Source organism: Fistularia commersonii, chromosome 1, assembly GCF_037954325.1.
Source record: "Fistularia commersonii isolate RoL2024-O1a breed Wild chromosome 1, RoL_Fcom_v1.0, whole genome shotgun sequence".
NCBI lineage: Eukaryota > Metazoa > Chordata > Actinopteri > Syngnathiformes > Fistulariidae > Fistularia > Fistularia commersonii.
The window spans coordinates 16,623,692-16,645,767 of record NC_141284.1 but is presented as its reverse complement, the minus strand read 5'-3'; the positions used below and the strand labels follow the sequence as shown (position 1 = coordinate 16,645,767).

At 43.1% G+C, this 22,076-nt stretch overlaps 2 protein-coding genes across 6 annotated transcripts in view; one reads left to right on the top strand and one right to left on the bottom strand.

Moving 5' to 3' along the window:
- syne2b (spectrin repeat containing, nuclear envelope 2b) overlaps positions 1 to 18,499 on the top strand; it is a 140,106-nt gene extending 121,607 nt beyond the window's left edge. The window contains exons 112-126 of the mRNA XM_086147898.1: positions 1,140 to 1,327; positions 1,622 to 1,772; positions 4,383 to 4,565; positions 7,008 to 7,145; positions 8,403 to 8,621; positions 9,367 to 9,664; positions 9,841 to 9,944; positions 10,028 to 10,157; positions 10,248 to 10,459; positions 10,902 to 11,102; positions 11,721 to 11,849; positions 13,988 to 14,176; positions 14,535 to 14,603; positions 14,809 to 14,855; positions 15,744 to 18,499. Of these exons, the coding sequence (XP_086004024.1) occupies positions 1,140 to 1,327; positions 1,622 to 1,772; positions 4,383 to 4,565; positions 7,008 to 7,145; positions 8,403 to 8,621; positions 9,367 to 9,664; positions 9,841 to 9,944; positions 10,028 to 10,157; positions 10,248 to 10,459; positions 10,902 to 11,102; positions 11,721 to 11,849; positions 13,988 to 14,176; positions 14,535 to 14,603; positions 14,809 to 14,855; positions 15,744 to 15,954 (2,469 nt within the window). The 3' untranslated portion in view covers positions 15,955 to 18,499. The remainder of the gene's footprint in view (positions 1 to 1,139; positions 1,328 to 1,621; positions 1,773 to 4,382; positions 4,566 to 7,007; positions 7,146 to 8,402; positions 8,622 to 9,366; positions 9,665 to 9,840; positions 9,945 to 10,027; positions 10,158 to 10,247; positions 10,460 to 10,901; positions 11,103 to 11,720; positions 11,850 to 13,987; positions 14,177 to 14,534; positions 14,604 to 14,808; positions 14,856 to 15,743) is intronic.
- The window catches only part of esr2b (estrogen receptor 2b), a 30,860-nt gene continuing 27,184 nt past the window's right edge, over positions 18,401 to 22,076 (bottom strand). For all 5 annotated transcript variants that reach the window (XM_086151652.1, XM_086151661.1, XM_086151686.1 and 2 more), the window contains exons 8-10: positions 21,391 to 21,574; positions 20,777 to 21,070; positions 18,401 to 20,567 (exon numbers count right to left, since the gene is read on the bottom strand). In XM_086151652.1, the coding sequence (XP_086007778.1) occupies positions 20,462 to 20,567; positions 20,777 to 21,070; positions 21,391 to 21,574 (584 nt within the window). In that variant the 3' untranslated portion in view covers positions 18,401 to 20,461. The remainder of the gene's footprint in view (positions 20,568 to 20,776; positions 21,071 to 21,390; positions 21,575 to 22,076) is intronic.

Sequence of the window (22,076 nt, the reverse complement as noted above, 5' to 3'; positions counted from 1 at the left end):
TTGGCAGTCCCACGGCTTGTTCAGCAGCGTGTTCTCGTGCTGATGATGGTGTCCAGCAGCGTTCCACCTTGAACGTCTGCAGGAGATGAGGAGAAACTGCCCCAGAGGTCATAGACTGGCGTACCTGTGAGCTTGTCTCGTCTCCATAGCAACAGCATCCAAGCCCCATCGCAAAATTGGTAGAACCCAGCAGATACCTGGGAGAACTTTTCAGGCAGAAAGGCTCTTTGTCTCCTCAGAGGAGACAAAGAAAAAGGGTTGGAATGAAAAAGAGTTCTAGTGGCACCCCCAGCTGGGCTGAGAGCTGCCACATGTACGAAGAGGTGGGCCTCTTAGGAATAAGAGGGTAATAATTGAGGTACAGAGAGAGGCGCGGGGGGAGTGCGGGGGCCGGTAACTGATTATTCTGATTTAACATGTGGTTCGTTCCCAGTACTCCTTTTTCATGAGAACGTGGGGAACACACAGAAGTAGAACCAAATCCGTTGCTGGATTAGAACCTGTAACCTCCCTGGCAGGAGGCCTGTAGGGTTGGCTTCTGACCGAGTGTGAGGCCCACAGAACAAACCAAGAAAATTTGAAAATGACCCACACGGTTTTGCTTGAAGGAGGTTTGGAACATGTGACGCAGGGCCGGATGATAGAAAGGTAAGGGAGGGAAACGAGCAAAGAAGGATGGGGGCAGGGGGTGAGGCAGCGGGGATGTCCATTTGTGAATTGAGGCATAGCTATGACTCCTGCATTGAGGGGTTTTGACATTTTTGCGTGTCACCGTGGCAATTTGGGAAAATACCAACTTTTAGCAGATACTTGGCCAGGTAGACGTTTCGGGGGGGTTGTAGTTCCAAATACAGGTTTGAAAAAGTAGCATTGTTTAGGCGAATATGCTTCAAAAATATTTTGAAGATATTAAAGAAAAACATTCTTATTTTAATTCTTTCATTTATGTTGTGACTGAGAGACTCTCCAGTTGTAGTTACACTACACTTCCTTTCTGGTGGAATTTGGAGCGGCTGCAAATTATACAAAGATTCTCTGAAGTGAATGGAAACAATGATCTGATCTCAGAGTAACCTGTGTGACCTCTGATCGACCTGAGTTTGACCCCTCTGTGACCCGTGTTTGTTTGACCCCTGCAGGATCTTCAGCGGGACATCGAGCAGCACTCGGAGGGTGTGGCGTCCGTGCTGACGCTGTGTGATGTGTTGCTACATGACGCCGATGCCTGCAGTAGTGACTTGGAGAGTGACTCCATCCAGCAGACAACCCGTAGCCTTGACCGGCGCTGGAGGAACATCTGCGCCATGTCCATGGAGAGACGCATGAGGTGAGCAGGGAGTATATGTGTCTGATTACCATCTCACTGGGGTTAAATCAATTTTCTTAAGTCTAGCTTCATCAGCCATTGCTTCATTATCTGGGACCCTGAACGCAGCTTTTTCACCTCGGAGTCAATGGGCTGGTGCTTTTGGCCCTTAGCCATAACCGCTCAGCCTCTAAACTCTTCATGTCATGAAGTGGGACATCACTGCCTGTGGATCAGCGAGCGTTTTGAAAATTTCTTCAACTTTATAAAGTTCGGTCGTGACAACTTGTACTGCCCCCCGTCACCCCATTCCAGGATCGAGGAGACCTGGCGACTCTGGTGTAAGTTCCTGGACGATTACTCCCGCTTCGAGGACTGGCTGAAGACTGCCGAGGTCACTGCCGCCAACCCAGACTCGGCAGACATCCTGTACACGTGCGCCAAAGAGGCGCTGAAGAAGTTCGAGGTAGAACCCGGACACTCTGTTGCCCCAAAATAAGTTTGCAGTTAATATGAGACTACAAACTCTGTTGCCTAGAAATGAAAGAGTAGTAAATCTGTTATGAAAAGAATTCAAATCGTTGTCAACAAATTACATAATATTTAAGTTGTTATGACAAGACAGGGTTTTTCATTAAATCCGGAAAATACAGGTAACTCGAAAAGCAAACTAGGCCACGAGAAGGCCGTTATTTTTATTTCACAAAGAATTTCTGATTTTTTTTTTTTTAATTTTAGAAAATCGTTATTTCATAGTCATCGTATTTTTAGAAACCACTATTTTACTATTTCCAAACACCAAAATTATTACAATTGTTATTACAAATAACAAAATTGTTTAAAGTTGTTGTCTTAAATTGGATATGTAATTACATTCTTATTACAACAATCGTTTTAATCCAGAGGAACATTAATAAAGTTAGCATGATTTGAGTGACTAGAAAGCTTGAGAATGGGTTAGCATGATAACACACCTACACACACACACATGTATGTATGTATGTATGTATGTATGTATGTATGCATGCATGTATGTATGTATGTATGTATGCATGTATGCATGTATGTATGTATGTATGTTTGTATGTATGTATGTGTGTGCAAGCTCTCAACCACGCAGAGATTTTAATAACAACACAGAATAGTTATAATTGTGATAAAGAGCAACGTGGTGCTTAACTACTGCATGCTTCGTCCTAATGATCTGTGAAAAACCATCAGTGAACCACTGATGCGTCCCAGGATTAGTCTCAGATTATTAGATGGTAATCTGTGACTCTGCTGGTCACTGGTGGGAGTCGATGTCTGAACTGGTGACCAGTGACCTACATACTGTTGGCGGGCTGGGTTAGGAGGGGGTGGCGTGAGCCATCTCATGCTGAGGGTATTCTGACTTCTTAACTGGAAAAGTTTGTTAATCCTCGCGGCTGCTGGATTAAAGTGAATAACCAAGGGCCACTCATCGATTTTGTCCAGTGACGAGTGGAATATTGAGAATATCTTCACCCTTTACCCCAAAACTAAAAGAATGTCACAGAAATAAAAAGCCGTTCAAAAGCAAGTTAAACAATTTCAAAAAAGACATTTCTTCTTTGGGGGTTTAGATTTTGTAAAGCCAATCAATTTACCAGCACTTCTGGACATTAATTTCCCTCACAAAGCAGGAGGGTTTTTTAAATAAAGAAAAGAAAAGAATAGGTACAAAGAAAAGAATAGGTAAAAAAAATTGAAATAAACAAAAACAAAACTTTTATTTGTAAATATATAAAAATACAAAAAAATCTATTAAAGAAATAAATACAGTAGAAATTCTTCTTTCTTTCGTCTCCTTTTGGCTTTTCTCTTCAGGGTTCACCACAGCGAATCAGCCTTCATCAGCCTTCTGTATCCTCCTCTCGCACACCAACTACCTTCATATCTTCTCTCACTACATCCATAAATCTTCATTTTGGTCTTCCTCTAGACCTCCTTCTTAGCAGCTCCAATCCCAGCATCTGTCTACCAATATATTCACTATCCCTCTTCTGTACCTGACCAAACCATCTCAGTCTGGCTTTTCTGACCTTCTCGCCAAAACATCTAACATGTGCCGTTCCTCTGATGGACTCATTCCTGATCCTATCCATCCCGGTCACTCCCAAAGAGAAGCTTAGCATCTTCATCTCTCCTGTTTTTTCGTCATTGTAACTATTTCTAGGCCATACAGCATCGCTGGTCTCACCACTGTCTTGTACACCTTTCCTTTCATTCTGGCCAATAGTCCTCTATCACACAGTACCCCTGACACTTTTCTCCATCCATTCCAACCTGCTCGAACCCGTCTCTTCATCTCTTTTCCACACTCTCTGTTGCTCTGTACTGTTGACCCTGAGTACCTGAAATCCTCCAACTGCTTGATCTCCACTTCCTGTAGCCTCACCGTGCCACCTGAGTTCCTCTCATTCACACACATATACTCTGTCTTGCTACGACTAAATACAGTACAGCCACGGTTTACAAATTTAATAAATTTTTTGTGTCCGTTTGCAAACCAAAATATTCGCGAAGTGAATCAATGTTTCCCACTGAATTCATTTTAAATCCCATTGATGCGTTCTCCAGCTCCAAAATGAGCACTGTACTCTTTTTTAATTTATTATGGGTTTATTTGTTGCAAAAATATAAAAAGGAATTAAAGACGACTTTAATTATTACTGCATTCTTTCTCTTTTTGCCAGCACTTTTACTCAGCGTTTCCTTCACTAAATCAGCATCGAAAAATGAGGCCCTCTCGCATATGAGACCCTCGCTAATGCTATCTTCAGCAGGCTGGCTTTCATTAATCCAGATGTGCTCTGTAACACGATCATCACTCTCACGTTTAGCTATTACGTCCCACTAGAGATCGACTGTAATTCTTAACTTCTTCTTAACACCATTATCATTAGCACTTTTAACTATTTTAGTGAGGGCTAACTAACTGAAAAAATCTCAAAAAAGAGTTATAACAGGAGTACACAACGATGAACATAAACAATGTGGAGTACCACTTATCCTGCAGTGAATTTACAACCATTTTAATGTATTTATCTCCCAGGCCTTTCAGCGGCAGGTCCACGAGCGTCTGACTCAGCTGGAGCTGGTCAACAAGCAGTACCGCCGCCTGGCCCGCGAGAATCGGACCGACGCCGCCAGCCGACTGCGGACGATGGTGTCCGAGGGGAACCAGCGATGGGACAGCCTACAGCGCCGGGTCGCTGCCATTCTACGCCGCCTCAAGGTAAGAGCCACCACCTCATTCCTGGCAGCTGTTGCCACCGGGCCTGGCTAACCATGAATGGACGAGCGAAATACCTGCCCCAAGAGAGCATCGATTGGCTCAGCATTTGTGATACCGCATGCACTTCAGGAAACCACTGCGTCATTTTACTTTAAATTTGAAATAGACATTGATAATCTACCTGGTGAGATGAACCCCACGCTCAGACAAGGCAATGACACAAAATTTTCTAGTTTGTTGAAAGTGGTAATCCTGCATGGTTACTTGTTGATGGAAGTATCTGGTTGGTCACAGGTCATAAACTTACTGGTTTGGTGGTGGTAGAATTACCTTGTTAATTTCACATTATAAATCAACCATTTTTGGGGGGTCATGTGACAGCCTAGTGTGTTTATATAAACCTACTTTGTCAATTGCAGGTGCAAACTGCCTGTTTCATTGGTAATAAACCTACCTGGTGAGTGCGGTAAAGCTACTTGGTTAGTCACCTTTATTGTCAATTTCTCCACATGTACTAGACATACAGGGGAGACGAAGACGTTTCTCATTTTCCCACGATGACATGAAATGATTGAAAACAACCTAACAATAATAAAGTGAACTATTAAAAGTGCAATATTAAAGTGTAAAGTATACAGTGCATGCAGATGCAGTGTACAGGTACTGAGGTGAAGGATGGCAGAGATTTAACAGCACAAAACCTGAAATGTATAAATATATGTAATTTCAATGTAGAGAGTAGCAAAAACCAGGCAGTAAGTAATACCATACAATAGCAGCATGACGATAGCAGGTGGGGAAATGAAGCGGATTTAAAGGCATAAAAAAGTCTGTATATACAGTAGTATATAACACAAAAGCAGCCTGACGGATTGTACTGTAACCATGCAAAAAAAGCAATCATGCAAAGTGCAGAATAGTGGAGGAAGCTTGTGGGTGATGCTGTTAACCATATGGTTAGTTGACATTAATAAACTACCTGGTTAGTTGAGGTCAATACAGATAACTTGTCATCACACAGCAACGCCTCAATACTTCCTAGTTTCTCAAAAGTGATAAAACTCCCTGGTTAGTGATCAAACATACCGTTATTGGGAATAAAACTACCTATCTTGTAAATTTACTGTTAGTTGGAGGTGTTAAATTTCCTGGTTAGGTTGTGATAAAACTACCTGGTTAGTGGATATTAAATCTACCTTTTCATTTGTTTCATTTCATTTGCTTAACTACCCGGTTGGTATTAAAACTGCCTGGTTAATTTTCTTTGAGAAAATGTGCCGTTAGATGTTCGGTTTAACATTTTGATCCAGGTATCAAACGTCACTGTCCATCTCGCTGCCCCCCCCCCCTCCCGCTGAACTCCCCCAGAATGTCTCCGCCCCCCTGACCTCGTATCCTGGGACCCCGCCCCCTTTAAACCCAGAGATTAAGGTCGCCGGTCAGACGGTGACGAGGCATGAGGCGAGGGTATCGGCACGTGGCGGCATGTTACAGCGAGTAGATGGGGGATGTCTGCATTGCTGCGCTGCTGTAATCTATGAACTCTTGCCAGCATCGCCTGTCCTCCGCCTGCTCCATCCATATAATCTGGGTCCTTGTCATCCGGGAAGGGTCAGAGGTGTTCCATCAGTGTCTGAAAACAGCCACTGGATATGGTTATTACAAGATATTACACAGTAACAAAGCTTAGACCTCATGCTTGCCGTTGCCAGGAACATTTTCCCTGGTCCTGATGGGTAAAAATCGTGACCCAGTGTGTTTTATTGTTGCTTTTAACAGTTTCCTGAAAGTCTACTTTGCATTGTTTTCATCATTTTATGAAAAAACAAATACAAAATATTGATCTGAATGGATTTTACGCTCCCTTGTTGAAGTGATTTTTTTTTTTTTTATTGATTCATCCATGTTTTCATTTTTTACAATTTCCTTTTAATGAATTTATCTTTTTATAATACAAAGATTAACCTTTTCCCTGTATATGTTTTCCTTAGGATATTCCAGTATATCATCTCACATTCCAGGAAAATTGAAAAAGTTTGAAATTAATCTTTACTGGAAATACATCACAATTTTAAAATGTGAAAAAATGTGGACAATTTTGTTTTTTAATGACATCATAGTATTAGAATTTCATCTTCATAAATTGAAGCCAGTTTTTTTTCTATGTATTTGAAAGGAAATACAAATACACAAAGAAACATTTTTGGGCAACTGCATTTATTCATTCATTTATTTTTCATTTACAAAAGGCAATAGCTGTGTTGTAAATGGTCTCGCTCCTGAACGAAATGGAAAGAACCCATATCTAGATTTCCATGCACCTTCTGGGTTGAGTCCAAGGGTGCGTGATTGAGTGAGTAAGAGAGTGAGCGTGCATTTGTGTGCGTCTGACACTAATGAGATCCTGTTATCCGACCCCCCCCCCCCCCCCCCCCCCCGCAGCACTTCACCTCCCAGCGGGAGGACTTCGAGGGGACCCGTGAGGGGATCCTGGTCTGGCTGACGGAGATGGACCTCCAGCTTACCAACGTGGAACACTTCTCTGAGAGTGACGCTGAGGACAAGATGAGACAGCTAAAGGTGACCGTCTTCGCTTTTACGATACAAACTGACACATACACAGTAATATGCAAGAATTGGTATGTAAAAATCAGAACAGAATTTCAGTTTTGACCACTAATAATAACAAGAGAGAACAGGGATAACAAGGATCAATAATAAACACAGTTTTTGTCAAAAACCTGTCCGTGCTCTAATTTAACATAGTTTGCACATGAGAATTGCACTATAAAGTACGTGTTGAATTTGTATTTATCTATTTATCTTTTCCTTCTAGTTTCAGATAGTTAAAAAAAATTGCTTTTATATCATTACTACAATCATTATATTTACTGTGAGCCTACCTTTCAAGAATTAAAAGATTGGTTTGCATGTAATGTGGTAATCAGAAATGACATATCGGGCGCCTGCATGGCACAGGAGTGATCGTCCTTGGAACAACCATTCCTGGTTCCCGGCTCCTTCTAGTGTGTCGATGTGTTGTTGAGCAAGACACTGAACCACTAACTGCTCCCCTGGCGCTGATGGACGGCAGCCTACTGCTCATGATTCATCCATGATGGGTTAAATGCAGAGAAGGAATTTCACCATGGGGGATTAACAAAGTATAAATTTTTTTTATTATATTATGAACAATTCAAAATATAATTCAAGAATCAGTGTAATTCTTCTGTGCCTGTTATGACAAAAGAGATTATTAATATTTATTAAGTATAAGATAATACAATAATGATTAACATTGATCGATACTGTTCCTTATAGAATATTATTTGTCTTGTACATTAAGAAAAATCTCAGCTACCTCCAGCTCAACACCCTGTCTTTTCCGTAGTGCCACTGCCACTAAACCTTCACATTACTGGTCTCACCATCGTCTATTCCACCTTTCCTTTCTTTCTGGCTACTCACACTTGACACTTTTCTCCGCCCATCCCGACCTACTTGCACATGTTTCTTCACCCCTTTTCCCAAATTCTACAGCTCTGGACAGTTGAACACAGGTTCTTAAAATCCTCCACCTTCTTTGTCTCCACTCTCTATAACCTCACTGCTTCACTTGGGTCCTTCTCATTCACTCACATGTATTTTATCGTATGCTTTTTCCAGATCTACAAAAGCACGGTGCAGCTCAGTCGGTCTTTCTCTCGACTTCGCTACTCACACTGCTGCTAATATTTGATATAAAAACACAAAGATGAGGATTCTCAGAAACTGAGAATTATTTCCAAAATTAATGCCTAAACCTAGTGGTCAGATAATGTGTGTCTCCTCCCTCAGGCCTTTCAGCAGGAAATCACCCTAAATGCCAACAAGATCGATGCACTAATTGTCTTCGGGGAGAACCTGATCCAGAAGAGCTCGCCGCTGGACGCCGTGCTGATCGAGGATGAACTGGAGGAGCTGCACTCGTACTGCCAAGAGGTCTTTGGCAGGGTGGCCCGCTTCCACCACCGCCTGGTCAACAGACGACCGATCAGTGCTGCAAGATCAGTGCAGGTCAGTGTTGTAATAACGTAATCACAATTCTTCTTCTTCTTCTTCTTTCGGCTTTTCCCGTCAGGGGTCGCCACAGCGAGTCAACTTTCTCCGTCTAACCCTATTCTCTGTGTCCTCCTCTCTCACGCCAACTAATAACGTAATCATAATAACACATGATAATAGCAGGAACTGAAGGTGAACATTTGCTTGTAGGTGTTGAGGGGACTGCTAGACTAAATTAAAATGTTCTTTCTTCCATTTTACTTTAATTTTTTCTAACTCTGATGATCCCTGATGTCTGAAAAAATTGGGATTATTATGAAAGGATGTATATATGCATGTAAGTATATAAGTATGTAATTCATTTATCCTAAAGACTGGCATTGCACCTGGAGCTTTCAATGCTTAACAGCGCAGTTGAAGATAAAACCAAACAAAAGCAGAATAAATATTGAAAAATAAAAGAGACTAAGGAAAATAAAAGAGAATAAATGGAAATATACAAAAATGTTTCAATTTTAAAATTAGTTTCACTATGAGAATTAACCGATTGAAAAATGAAAAAAATGTAAGAGGCACTTGATAAATCTATTCCAGTGTCAAAATAAGGCTTCTGGCTGCATTTCTCTTTTTCTTCACAAGTCGCAATCTTCAAACTGATCCTACCTACTTTTCCAAAATAAAGAGTTTATTCTCAGAGATTTTTTTTTTTTTTTTTTGTGACACTCAGCTGTTCTGCTCTCCTCTCCTCTCTGGGGTCCAGATTCTGGAAGAGGAGGACCAGCAACCGCCGGACCTGGACAACTCCCCGGAGCTGGTGGTCGGGGCTTCGTGGAGGGAGAGCTACAAGAAGGAGGAAGAGGAAGCTCCAGTGGCCGTCGGGGGGTTGATGGGGCGGCAAGCCGTGTGCCACCTGCTGGCGCCCCCCCTGGAGAGGTCCGGAAGGGAGACCCCGGTCAGCGTGGACTCTATCCCGCTGGAGTGGGACCACACGGTGGATGTGGGAGGGTCGTCCTCACATGAGGACGATGAGGATGCCAGCTTCTTCAGTGCTCTGTCAGGTAGCACCTCCCTTCTTCTGCAGGCGGCACTGTAGCCCCCGCTGCTGCCTGAATTTAACAGCGTATATTTTTACTTCCGCTTGACCGTCGTCATTTGACGCTGTCAAATGTTGTTTCCATCATCCATCTGTTGTTTGTAGGTATGAGATTATATCTTCCTCTTGTGTTCTCCCCAGTCAAGTCTGTGACCGACCCTCCCAGCTGGCACCAGCCAGTATCGCCGGAGAGGAAGCAGGGTCAATCACGTGGTGCCAGCACCCCCTTCCACCTGCAGGGATATGTAAGGAACACCAAGTGTTTATGTTTTTCCATTTCCGGCGCAAACATTGCATGGAAAAACTGAAGCCGTTGGTGATTCTCTAGGTGAAGCTAATGTCAGAGTGTGCTGACGGCGCTGAGAGCATCAAGCGGGTGAAGCTGATCCTGAACGACGAGGTGGAGCTGGATGGACCGGGTCTAACCAGCAGCACTGTCGACAAGCAGACCAGCATAGGTAGAGTACAGAGCCACTTAAGGAGCAACCTAGTGCATCATTAGCGATGACAAATCAAATCTTTTTCAGACAGCAGTTTCCTCTCCGCAGGTGTGATCGAGCGCTGGGAGTTGTTGCGGGCACAGGGCCTGGACAAGGAGGCGGACGTTAGCCAGGACCTGGAGCAGTGGCAGAAGCTGAATGCTGACCTCTGCCATATCACCTCCTGGCTGGGTAGGGTACTGCCTGAGCTGGAGAGGCAGCAGCGGGTCGTTCCGACTGCCGGCATCTTGGACATCGAGGCCAACATCCGGTCGCTCAAGGTAAGCTAAAGAATGGAAGTAATCAATATGACTTTGGAAGATAAAGTGTATTGCCTCGTATCATCGTCCGACTGCAGCTCCTCCTAGAACCTGGGCGCCCAACAGAGAGAACTAACATGAAATAATGAAAACTTTTAACAGGTGCTGTTGTAAAAGGGAATCATTGAAAAGCAAATTTGAATTTGATTTAAATCCAGGTAGCGAAGTTCCAAGCTGGTTGAATGTAAAACTGTGACACATCTTGTTGCATCGCAATAACCCTGTACATGTATCATTGGTTTATTAACCTGTCATGTCTTTTCCAAAAGTACCTCATTATATTGAATCATCCGTTTTATACTTTTGACTTGTAGTATTTTTGTTTCATATCTTACTTTACTGTGAAATACAGTACTTTATCCTGAAGTATCTTGGTTGTCATGGCTCCCACAACCCTGTCCAGGAGATTCAGCACACATTCAACAGCTACAAGTGTTTGATGATCTCCGTCAACCTGAGCAGCCGTAACTTCCTGCGGGGTGACAGCACCGAGCTGCGGGAGCTGCACGAGGCCCTGAGCTCGGCCAATCACAGCTGGACGCAGGCCTGCAGTGGCCTGGAGGGCTGGGAGAGGAGACTGCGTTCCACGCTGATGCAGTGCCAGGTAGCCTCAAGAATGTAGCTCGGCCTGTCTTGCAGGATCTTCTCGTCTGGTGTCTTATCGTATCCGTGCTGCAAAAAGGTGTCTGGTTCATTTCCAACTAGGTTCCCTCAGTGTGTTCTCTCCCTGTTCTCCCGACGTGGTTCTCTCCAGGTTCTGCGCAGTTCAAAACAGTCAGCAGAGCTCATTGAACGCTTGAAATTGTCCGTCGTGTGAATGAGAGAGTGACTAGTGTCTGTGATTGACAGCTGATCTTTCCCGGTTAAACCCGCCCCTTTCACCTAAAGCCAGCTGAGATTGGCTCCAGCCTCACATAACCCTGAGAGCTGAATGAATCGACGAACATCAAAACAGCTGCTGTAGATAAAAGTGAATGAAAGGGTTAAGGGGTAAGAAAATCATAACTAAAAAAAAATAAAAATCGCTGACTTGTTGTAAAAGTTGATAAATAAGTCAGTGATTTTATCGAGTTCTGGCTTGGTTTCTGCCCAGACACTCTAATGGTCATACACAACCAATGTTGTAAATTACACATGATCTCCTTCCAAAACGACTTTGCGCCGAGAGGGAAATTACTTCTGACCTTTTTTTATTTTCCCCTCAAATGATAATTTTCTGTAGGAATTCCAGGAGACGCTCCACTCCCTGCTGCTGTGGCTCGCCCAGGCTGAGAACAGACTGCGGGCTGTCGCCGTCAGCCATCTGTCAACATCGCCGTCCGCTCTGCTGGAGCACCAGAAGGTGCTGACGGTGAGGACATGGCCGATGCCGTATATCGCTCTCCAGAATCCACGCTTTGGATTCGCGGGACGACGGAAATTTCTGAACCGCGATAAGCGACAGCGGGAGGAGAGTCGGGGTGGGTGGGGGGGTCGATTCCGACGAGGGGGACCTTTCTGTGTGGAGCTCGCATGTTCTCCCTGTGTCTGTGTGGGTTACGTTCGGGTCCTCCCGGTTCCTCTCACAGTCCAAAAACATGCAGCAGGTTTATCGAAAAAAAATGGGAAAATTGCCCCGAATGAGTGAGCGAATGGGTGTCTGTCTGTATATGTGGCACTGCGATTGACTTGCGACCAGTCCAGGGTGTACCCCGCCTCTCGTCCAATGACAGCTGGGATAGGCTCCCCCAGCATCTCCCACAACCCTCAGGATAAGTGACAAATGATGGATGGATGGATGGATGGATGGATGGATGGATGGATGGATGGATGAAACGTCTTTAACAGAATTTTGGTTTGGTCAGTTTTTTTTTTCATCTCTAGAGAAATTAGTTAGATTAATAGATATTTTGAAAAATCAAACCTTATTTTGGTGGGCCGCCAAGTGAGGAACGTTTTACAGGTGGTCCTCATAAAACGACATACTCGGTTAACGACAACTTGGAGTTACGACGGGCTTTGCGATGATATTAAAATAAGCACTGGCAGTGGAGTTGCAAGTGAGTTTGTATTGTATGCTCTTATAATGGGCCTATATTCATGCAAATGTAAACATTAAAAGGAAAAGAAAAGGTAAAATAGCGCGTTACAAATGGCCAATATGTATGGAAATACTGTACAGTAGTATGTTAGAAATGGTGTTTCGCCTGACAACGAACTCGCATAACGACAGACCCCTTGTAACGTAACCTCGTCTTTAAGTGAGGATCGCCCTGTATTTGGTCAATGGTTCGAGGCTGATGTTGCCCTGGTTCTGTAAAGACTTGACGCTCTGCTGAATACCAGCGTCATAACCTGCTGTTCTTCAAATCTAGATATACATACAGTCATTACCTAGCCCAGCCCATGCTAGCCACGAGATCTGCGGCACAACCGTCGCTATGGTTTCCTCACTAGCCTTTGCTGTCAACAGGAGGCGCTCGTAGCATCAGGTTTGCGGGTAGGGAGAGCAAAGAGCCGAGCAGAGAGCCAAGAACCCAAAGGCGTAACATGGCCATGTAAGGACTCGGGACTGAGTCAGATTGGAGAACAGCCCGATAGAACAGTCAAAATATCTCATCTTAAAAATCACTTTATAGAAAGAGAACAAGTCATAGCTGGGAAGGACGAGCCTTTAGGTGCAGCAAATGAAAATATCCTCATGTGAGGGCAGGGGTCACAAAGAGGATAATTAAGAGTATAAACCATTGTCCAATTCTTCAAGTGCACTGCTTTTTTTTTTTTTTTGTTGCTTGTCAGGTGACCCTTCTGTTTTAGCAGAATCCGGATCGACGGCATGTAACGGTCAGCTCATTTTAATGTTTTGTAGATGCTGGATTCAGTTTGAATCCAAAATTGGATTTTTCTCAAGGACATTTCTTCTTCCTCTTCTTCTTCTTTCGGCTTTTCCCGTCAGGGGTCGCCATAGCGAGTCAACTTTCTCCATCTAACCCTATTCTCTGTATCTTCCTCTCTCACACCAACAACCTTCATGTCCTCTCTCGCAACGTCCATAAATCTTCTCTTTGGTCTTCCTCGAGATCTCTTGCCTGGCAGCTCCAATTCCAGCATCCGTCTACCAATATATTCACTATCCCTTCTCTGTACATGCCCGAACCATCTCAGTCTGGCTTCTCTGACCTTCTCTCCAAAACATCGAACATGTGCCGTCCCTCTGATAGACTCATTCCTGATCCTATCCATCCTGGTCACTCCCAAAGAGAACCTCAACATCTTCATCTCTGCAACCTCTCTCAAGGACATTTACAAATGCTTATCTTTAGTTCTCACAGGTTCCGGTTCCGGGAAGCAGCACAGTAAAACTGTGACTTCAAAATCCCACCTCAATTGAGATGTTGAGATCTAGGATTTTGTCCTTGGGAATTATTGGATGTTCAGCCTGCTCTGATGAAGTGTATACTGTTATTTCTAAACAACAGCCCTGAGCTCTCTACCACCCTCTCGCTGCAGGCGCTGCAGGAGGAGCTGCTGGCCCGCCAGCACCAGGTATCTTCACTGCAGGAAATCTCTGCCCACCTGCTAATGGAGGCCAACATGGAGGACAGCATAGAGGCCAAGGAGAAAGTCCACGTCATTGGCAACAAACTGCGCCTCCTGCTGCGACAGGTGGCGTCACACCTACACGGGCTTCGAACGCTGGTGAGCGTTTCATTGGTATAGCAAGCACATTAGCATTTATCTCCAAGGATGAGGAAACTAGCTTTTTTTTTTTTTTTAACATGAAGAACATATGATCTGAGCAAAGGGTAAGATTCATAACCACGATTCACTGTAGAACTGAGAACGACCATGTTTAGGCACTGATATGCTGTGACGTGGTTGGCTGGTTCACTCCAGCCGTGGACAGGTATTCAGTCTGGTGTTCTAACATGAAGGTCATTGATTGTGGGAGCTGTTTTTTTGATTTTGAATTTTTTTGTTTGATATATTTGTCCTGGGAGCTGAATTGATCCCGGCCAGTTTAATCTGAGGGTTCGTTTCTTTACTGTTTTCCCAGGAACCTCGGCTGAGTGGCTTGGAGAACATTGGACCTGAATCTGTAAGCTCCCCTTTGGAATGTTGCAAGGTGACTTCACACTGGAACGTCGACACCCAGAACCATAAAGGCTATTATGAAGTCTTTACTTCCCCTGTGAAGGGTTCAGAAAACACACCCTGAAATTTATGTACTTAAGATTCATTCTGGCCTCAATAATCAAGAAGTTTGCTTTTGTTGAAACAAAATTGGGAGGAGGTGTGTTTTGATGTTAATATCATCTCTACCCCTTCAGACCTCCAGCAGACGAGCAGCCGCCATTAGACCACCAGTGAGCGGAAGGTACGTTTCATCCCTTAATTTAAAAGTTTTTAATAACCTTTATTCTTCATCCAAACTCAAACAGAACTGTATCCCACTTGAAATTGTCTTAAACCTTTATGCATTTTTTTCTTCTTAATGTCTCAGTTTGATAAGTTAGAAATAAAGTTTTTCATAGAGTTGCTCATGAGGGGACACAGGTCTTCCACCTCAGACTCCCTCAGTCGTTCTACTTGCAGCGTTTCTAGCTGCGTGTCTTTTTTTTTCACAATCACCACAAAAAATGTTATATTTCATTTTCAGGAAAGTCTCGACCCCAAAATCCCCTAAAAAAATTTTCTTGAATATTAAGTTTCTAGATTGTGCGTCTCCTCTGATATTCACTGAGAGGCGGCGCTGGAAACCCCAGGCACAGTACGAAATGTAGAACCCGGGAGAAAGAGCGAGTCGTGCCGAGTAAGGTTTGGATATTCTGGCACATTCCTTCGCAGTGACGCATGCAAGACAGGAGACCTCAAAAGATGTGGACGTTATTGAAAATATGCAGTACAAAAACCCTCAAAGAAACACGGGGCTCTTATTTATCAAAGCAAAAGAAGTTAGAACCGAAGCCTCACAGCAGGAAGGTTCTCAGCTAGTGGTTGACTGGGTTCTCCAGGCACGCCATCTTCCTCCTCCAGTCCAAAACAGACATCGGGGCTTTTAAGGAAGATTATATGTTGTCCGCGGGTGTGAAGGAGAGAGCAGGCAGTTGGTGTCCTTATGGTTGACCTGGCCAGGTTAAGCTCTGCCTCTAATACATGAATGAATGAGTACTGGAACATCTTTTCCATTAACCACTTCCATGAAATGCCTTTTGTAACAACATAAACGCTCAACCAACCTGATCTTCTCCCCCCCCCCGGCCAGGGAGGAGCGGCGGGATTCGGCCCCGCGCCGTCCCTTCCTGTACCGGCTCCTGAGGGCGGCGTTTCCCCTCCACCTGCTGTTCTTGCTGCTGCTCGTCCTGGCCTGCCTGGTCCCGTTCGCAGAGGACGACTCCAGCTGCACTCTGTCCAACAACTTCGCCCGCTCCTTCTACCCCATGTTGCATTACACCAATGGACCCCCACCCACGTGAGCGTTGCCTCGGTGACGAGGTTGGAGGCTTCCACCTGAAGAACCACCACCCTTCCTATCTGAAGACAATTTTTCTTTTTTTTTTTTTTTTTTTTTTTTTTTTTTTGATTTTTGTAATTTAAGGTATTTATTTATTCTTCAGGAGCTCAGAAAGCCATATGCAACCAGTTTGGATTCTTTAATTTATCTTTTCAAACCAACCTGGACACATGGTGACCCCGTCTGCCTGAAGGAGGAATGCTGAGGATTTTTTTTTTTATTACCGACTTGACGTTTCCTAATTTTTTTTACAGTGCTTTCAAGGCAGTTAGAACCTGCAGCTGCCAGTGATTACCAAAACATATCCCAAGGAGAGAACCGGTGGCTATTTTCTACCTGGTTCTGTTCTCTGGGTGGCGAGGGGCTGGGGTCGTTGTCTGCTGCATGTTTCCTACACAGCAAAGATCACACTTTGGGTTTGTTGTTGTGTTAAAAAAAATCTGCACATCAAAAACGCTCCAAAAGGAAAAGATGATTTATTTTACACAAAACACAAAAAACTTTATCTCGCATGCATGATGTTTCGAGCAAAGACTAGACTCTTCCTCAGATGCTTACCGGAGAAATGTGCATTTTTGTGTGCGGATATTTTCAAAACTCAACTAAGTCGATTTTTTTTATTATTTTTTTTTATCCAGCACAAAATCCAGCCAAAAGAAAAACACACACCCATCCCTAACTGGGCAGCGGATGTGCGTGTGTTTTTCTTTTCTGGCTCTTAGTTGTGATTTTAAAATTAAAAAAAAAAAAAAATTGAAATTGAAAATTTTCTCAAAATTTTCTAAGATCTGACATTGTTTTGTTATTCAGTGGCGGGAGTTTGCAGGCACACCTTGTTGGTTCACAACAATATCAGATGACCCTTAACTTTTTAAAATGATTTTATTGAATTTTGTACATAATATTGAATCCTCAGAGCCTAGGCAAAGCTTATTGTTATTATATAAGTTTTTTTTAATGAATTTTGTGTGAAACCTGTGACACCTGGTCGCTCCCGGGCTTCTTCCTCCACCGACCGGTGTGTTTTCTAATAGTGATCGTGGAAACATAACGCCAAAAAAAAAGATTTATTTCAACTTTTATCTTTTCACTGCACGAGTTGTTTGAAGCTATGTTTGTTTTTAGTCACATTTTTTTCTTGTCAAAATGTTTGGCTTGTTTTTTTTTTCAAAGAGTTTTAACAGTGTTCCAAACCAAAACAGACATTTTTGTCTGATCCGTGTCACATTTTACACAGACCGTGTAAAATGTAAAACCAGAGAGATTTGTGAGATTATGTGCCCTAGTGGCCAAAATGTGCAAATACATGACAGACAGCAGACCTCAATATTTTGACCTCCCTAACTAGAGTATCATCCATCCATAAAGCCAACAATCCATAAACGTAATGAATCTGTTTTGGTACTTTAGCTTTTGTGAAGTTTTAGACTGTTACTTCATCACCATTCGCATTCTCCAGGATGACAGTCATGAAGTTATGACACAAAAAAAATCTAGCATAAAAGTTTATCCATCAGGCCTTGGTGCAAATGTTTTCCTGCCTTCTTTTAAGTTGAATTTTTCGCTCTCCTCAAATGGATGGTCAATGTGATTTGGCCTTCGGACCAAACCTCTTCTCTGCAACATCAAGTGTATCATTTCAACATAGCTAACGTTAGGAAAATATATAGTTTATATATCATGTAGTGAACATCGTCCTCTCTGCTCCACCTGGCCTCTGACGTTGGTCGTCTTCATCGCCCGCTGCTTACAGTGTCTTCTGCTGAAATGAGTTCGAGGTTCTTAAACCCGAACGCGACAGTCAGCTCAAACTGATTGGCTAAACCAGCTAGCAGTGATTTGACAGGTGGCACTGGGCATTTTAAGTCAGAACCAAACCTCGGGGGCTCAGAAGCTGCTGGGATCAATTTAAAATCAACCTTTCACAACTTTCTACTCAGTGCAGTATTTTTTAAAAAAAAAATAACATGGAAAGGAGCTTTTATGTTCAGAAGCCATTTTCACTCCAGCGTCTAGTACTCAACAACGAATTTATCCTTTGCGGACTTTTTTAAAGATCTTTCTTTCCTTAGACCTAACTTTTTAACTATTGTCAAGAGTTGTCATAGAGGTTTAAAAAGTATATTCTAAAAGTATTGTTGTCACTTGTCACATGAAGTGTTGATTTTTTTACCCTAACTGCTGCTTTGAAATGCTCTTTCCACTTGCAGTTACCATGAAGAATTAACAATAAAAGGCAAAGGACCAATTCAGAGAATCGAACATGAATGTGAGAAATCCTACGGGCAATGAATGTATGTCGACATGCACAATCAGTCAGCGTAGCAGCGCTGCAAACCCTGTAAATAAAGCTCTGGTTCTCCGCCGTCTGTCCTGAGACCTGACAGAAAACAAAACCACACAGCAAGAGCGTGTAAAGTTTGATTTATTTTTGTGAACATGTATTTATGGGATGTAGCGATTGTCTTTTTTTTTCGGACTGACAATAAACAGCATTTTTACCATCAGTTTGCCATCGTTATGTTTTTCTGTTGCTGCGATACAGAGAGAAAACAAAACAAACCAGACATTGGCTTTTACATGCATATTTTAAAAAAATGTGTTTGTGTGTGTGTGTGTGTGTGTGTGTGGGTGGGTGGGTGGGTGTTTAGGCATGCACAAAACCTCAGAGTTCAGGAAGGAGAACTGTGAACATATATCTGTCCGCTATCAGCATTAGTGTTGCCTGGCTCAGAGGCTGCTTTTACACTCGGGAATAAAATGAAGAAAGTCCTGCTCTGGCCGGGAAGGGGTTCAAAACCAATAGAAGGACAATTTGAAGTAACTTGTCCACCACACAGGAGGATGGACATATCAGGAGGCAAATGTGTGTGTCTGTTAGTTTTCCATCAGCGTTTTTTTTTTTTTTTTTTTTTTTTTTTAACATCGATAGAAATGAAGCTCTGTCAAAAAACCAAGACCATCCAAGCGCAGAAGAACTCATGAAAATCTCATCGTGCCTAGAAAAACCCAAGAGATGATGGAAAGTGCTGCACATGAAGTTATGCAGCGAATTAAAAAACAGCTTGAAATAGCAAAAACAAAATAAAAAAATAAAAAATAAAAAATTGCCGATAGATTTTTAACAGTATTAGTCCAACACACAGTCTGTTTCAAGGGCAAAAGAAAAACGATGCTCTTAATTTTCCCAAGTTTTAAAAATTACAGCCTCAGTGCTCGTACAATTACTGGGCTCTATTTTCCAGGTTTTCGCATGAATGCAAATTGTTAAGCTTTTACACTGAATTTTTTTTTTTTAGCCCTTTACTTCTACTGCTGGGAACAAGTCACATGAACTGACAGATTTTCTTTATCCAAAAAGGGGGTACACTTTTCTCTTCCATTATCTTGAGCTGTGAATTCGCAACCGGCCAAACTGGTAATACTGACAGTCGTTGACAACTCACTTTTTACACGTCCCAAAAATTGTTAAATTTGGTGAACTGGCTAGGTTAGTACATTTAACGACGTGTGCAATAACTCAGTTTGACTTGGGAAGCATAAAGTGGCAGATGTTTTTTTCCAGTATTTCTTCCTGCACTTGTTAATGCATTAGGACTGGCGTCCGGTCCATTTTGTTAGTTTAGTATGTTGCTAACATGTGCAAATGATATACTTAACACAATCAAACTAGCATCAGCTTGCTGCGTACACTTGCAAACAACCCATCTGGGCTATCAGGATGCTAATATAAATTAAGTGTTGAAAATGTAAAAAAAAAAAAAAAAAAAAGTGTTTTCACAGTTTGAATTTTAGCATTCGCTTTTTCGTGAATGCTAATTCAACACTTCCGATGTGTCCGAAATCAAAAACTCTCCAAGCGCCTCATTTTTCCATGTAACGGCAGCCTCAGTGTGGCCAGACAGGACAGAAGAATTAGCGAATTCAGAGATTCTTTTTTGTTGTGTTGTGAGAAAATGTGACCTCAATGCTGCCACCTGGTGGTTTGTACAAAGAGTAGAAATATGAAAAGTCCCGGACAAACAGGTCAAAACACTGGAGCTACAACCGAGCAGAGAAAACAACGTGACAAGAAACTGCCTTTTTCTTTTACCTTTTTTTTTTTTTTTTTTTTTTTTTGAAGGTGTATTATTACCTTCGTCAGTCTTCCTTAATAGAGAACAATTTTTGATCCAGATCTTTTACATCCAGGTGAAAAACAAAAAACAAAAACAAACACTATATCAAAACCAAGCGGACGGGCGGTGGTGAACCTCACTGGCGCCGGCTGTAGTGCACATTTACAAAGAAATACCAATTGATGCACAATAAAATATACATTCTGATCCAAAAGTTGTTTTTGTAAATCCAAGAAAAACATCGGAAACATCTCAACAAGAGACGATAGGAAGGTTTGACAGGGACGGCACCGTTCTCTTTTTTTGTCTTTTTGATTTTGAATCGTTGGGTGAAGAGGAAAGCGTCAAGTTTCAGTCCACTCGGCCCTCCAGAGGGGTTTCCATGATGACCCGCCCTGGGAGGATGAAGTCGTTTGGTTCAGTCGGATCGAGTGACCAATTCTCTGGATGGATGAAGCTGCGGGGGGAGAACATTGGAGAAAATCAATAGCAGGAATAGGAGTAATTTCTTTTGAAAGGATGGTTGCAGGAGAAAATTGAAGGTCATTTTTATTGAATTTAGAAATGAATAAATAAGTTGTTTTTTTCCGCGAAAATTATTCTGATGAGAAAACTTAATTTACGAGAGATGACCTCTGAAACAGGAAATGCATTACTAAGACTCACTCAGCGGTTTCTGTGGGCGGCTGAGCAGCGGCGAGACCCTGCGTCGGCGGTGTGCAGCGGTGGGGCAACATCTGCAGCTGTCGGTCCAAGATTAAGGCCTGGGCAGGGCCGGCGTCCTGGTCCGGGGGCTGAGAGGGGAACTGGTACTGGTCACAGTAGGAGTCGGAGCCCGGCGAGGAGGAGGCGGCGTGGCTGCTGGCCGACGTGTTAGCGTCCAGCATCTCCAGCAGGAGGTCATAGACAAGCACCACGTTCTTCCTCTTCATGGTGGACAGGTGGTCCATGCCCTTGTTGCTGCCAGAGAAATAAAAAAAAACAAAAAAAAGGTTTTTTTGCCCATCCATTCCCCTGGGAATGTTCTGCTAAAGGAAGCGTCTTCAGAGAGCCGCTGTCAACATCGAATGAGAAAAAGAAGCAGAATGAAAATGAATCTCTGGCCTTTTGTTTTAAGTTTACAATAAAAAACTGTACTCTGGTGTTCCTGTGCTTCCAAGCTTCTGAAGGAAATCCTTTGTCCATAAGATCTAGACAGAATGCTGGATCTGCTTCTCTTGACTTGTTTGATGTTGCCCTGATGTCAACAAGGATCTTCTGCAGACCTCTATCAGACCTACCTTACATGGCGGATGTGCGACAGCAGCATGGTCAGGTGACCGAGTCGCAGAGTCTGCTGCTGGCTGGACAGGCCCATCTTGGAAATGGCCCAGACCAGCGCATCGATCACAGAGTCCAGGAGGCGCAGCAGCTTGTTCCTGCTCTCCAGCTGCTCGGCCGTCTGCGGGGAGCTGCTGCACAGATCTGACACACAAAATGTTCCACAGCAAAGTTTTTCAGGCGTCGTTGGTCGTTGTACTTATTACCGTGACAACCAGACTTGTCCGCTTATTGTGTTATTTTTAAATGAAGAGGTGTCGTTCTTACAACTAGATTTTACAATAAACAGCAAAGAATCTGCATGAGAACCTCTCTTACTGGGGAAACGAGCATAAAGGGAAGAAGAATTAGCACTCTTCTAATTTCATTTTGTTTGTTTTGTTTTTTTTTTCTTCTCTCTGCCTGAAAGGCAAATTGATGCCTTGACATTTGCTCCAGTCAAATACGGCTTTATTAAACCTGCCGGAGTCAGACATCTGGTCTGGACCCGATGAGGAACATCTAATCCTGGAGCTGGTGGAGGGGGAGGGAGTCCACAGTTCTGTCCCACAGAACAGAATCATAAATTTACTTCCAGTCTTTTCTGGATTCTCTGCTATCATGTCTTGCGCAATTTGGACTTTTTCACTGCAGATGAGCGAAATCA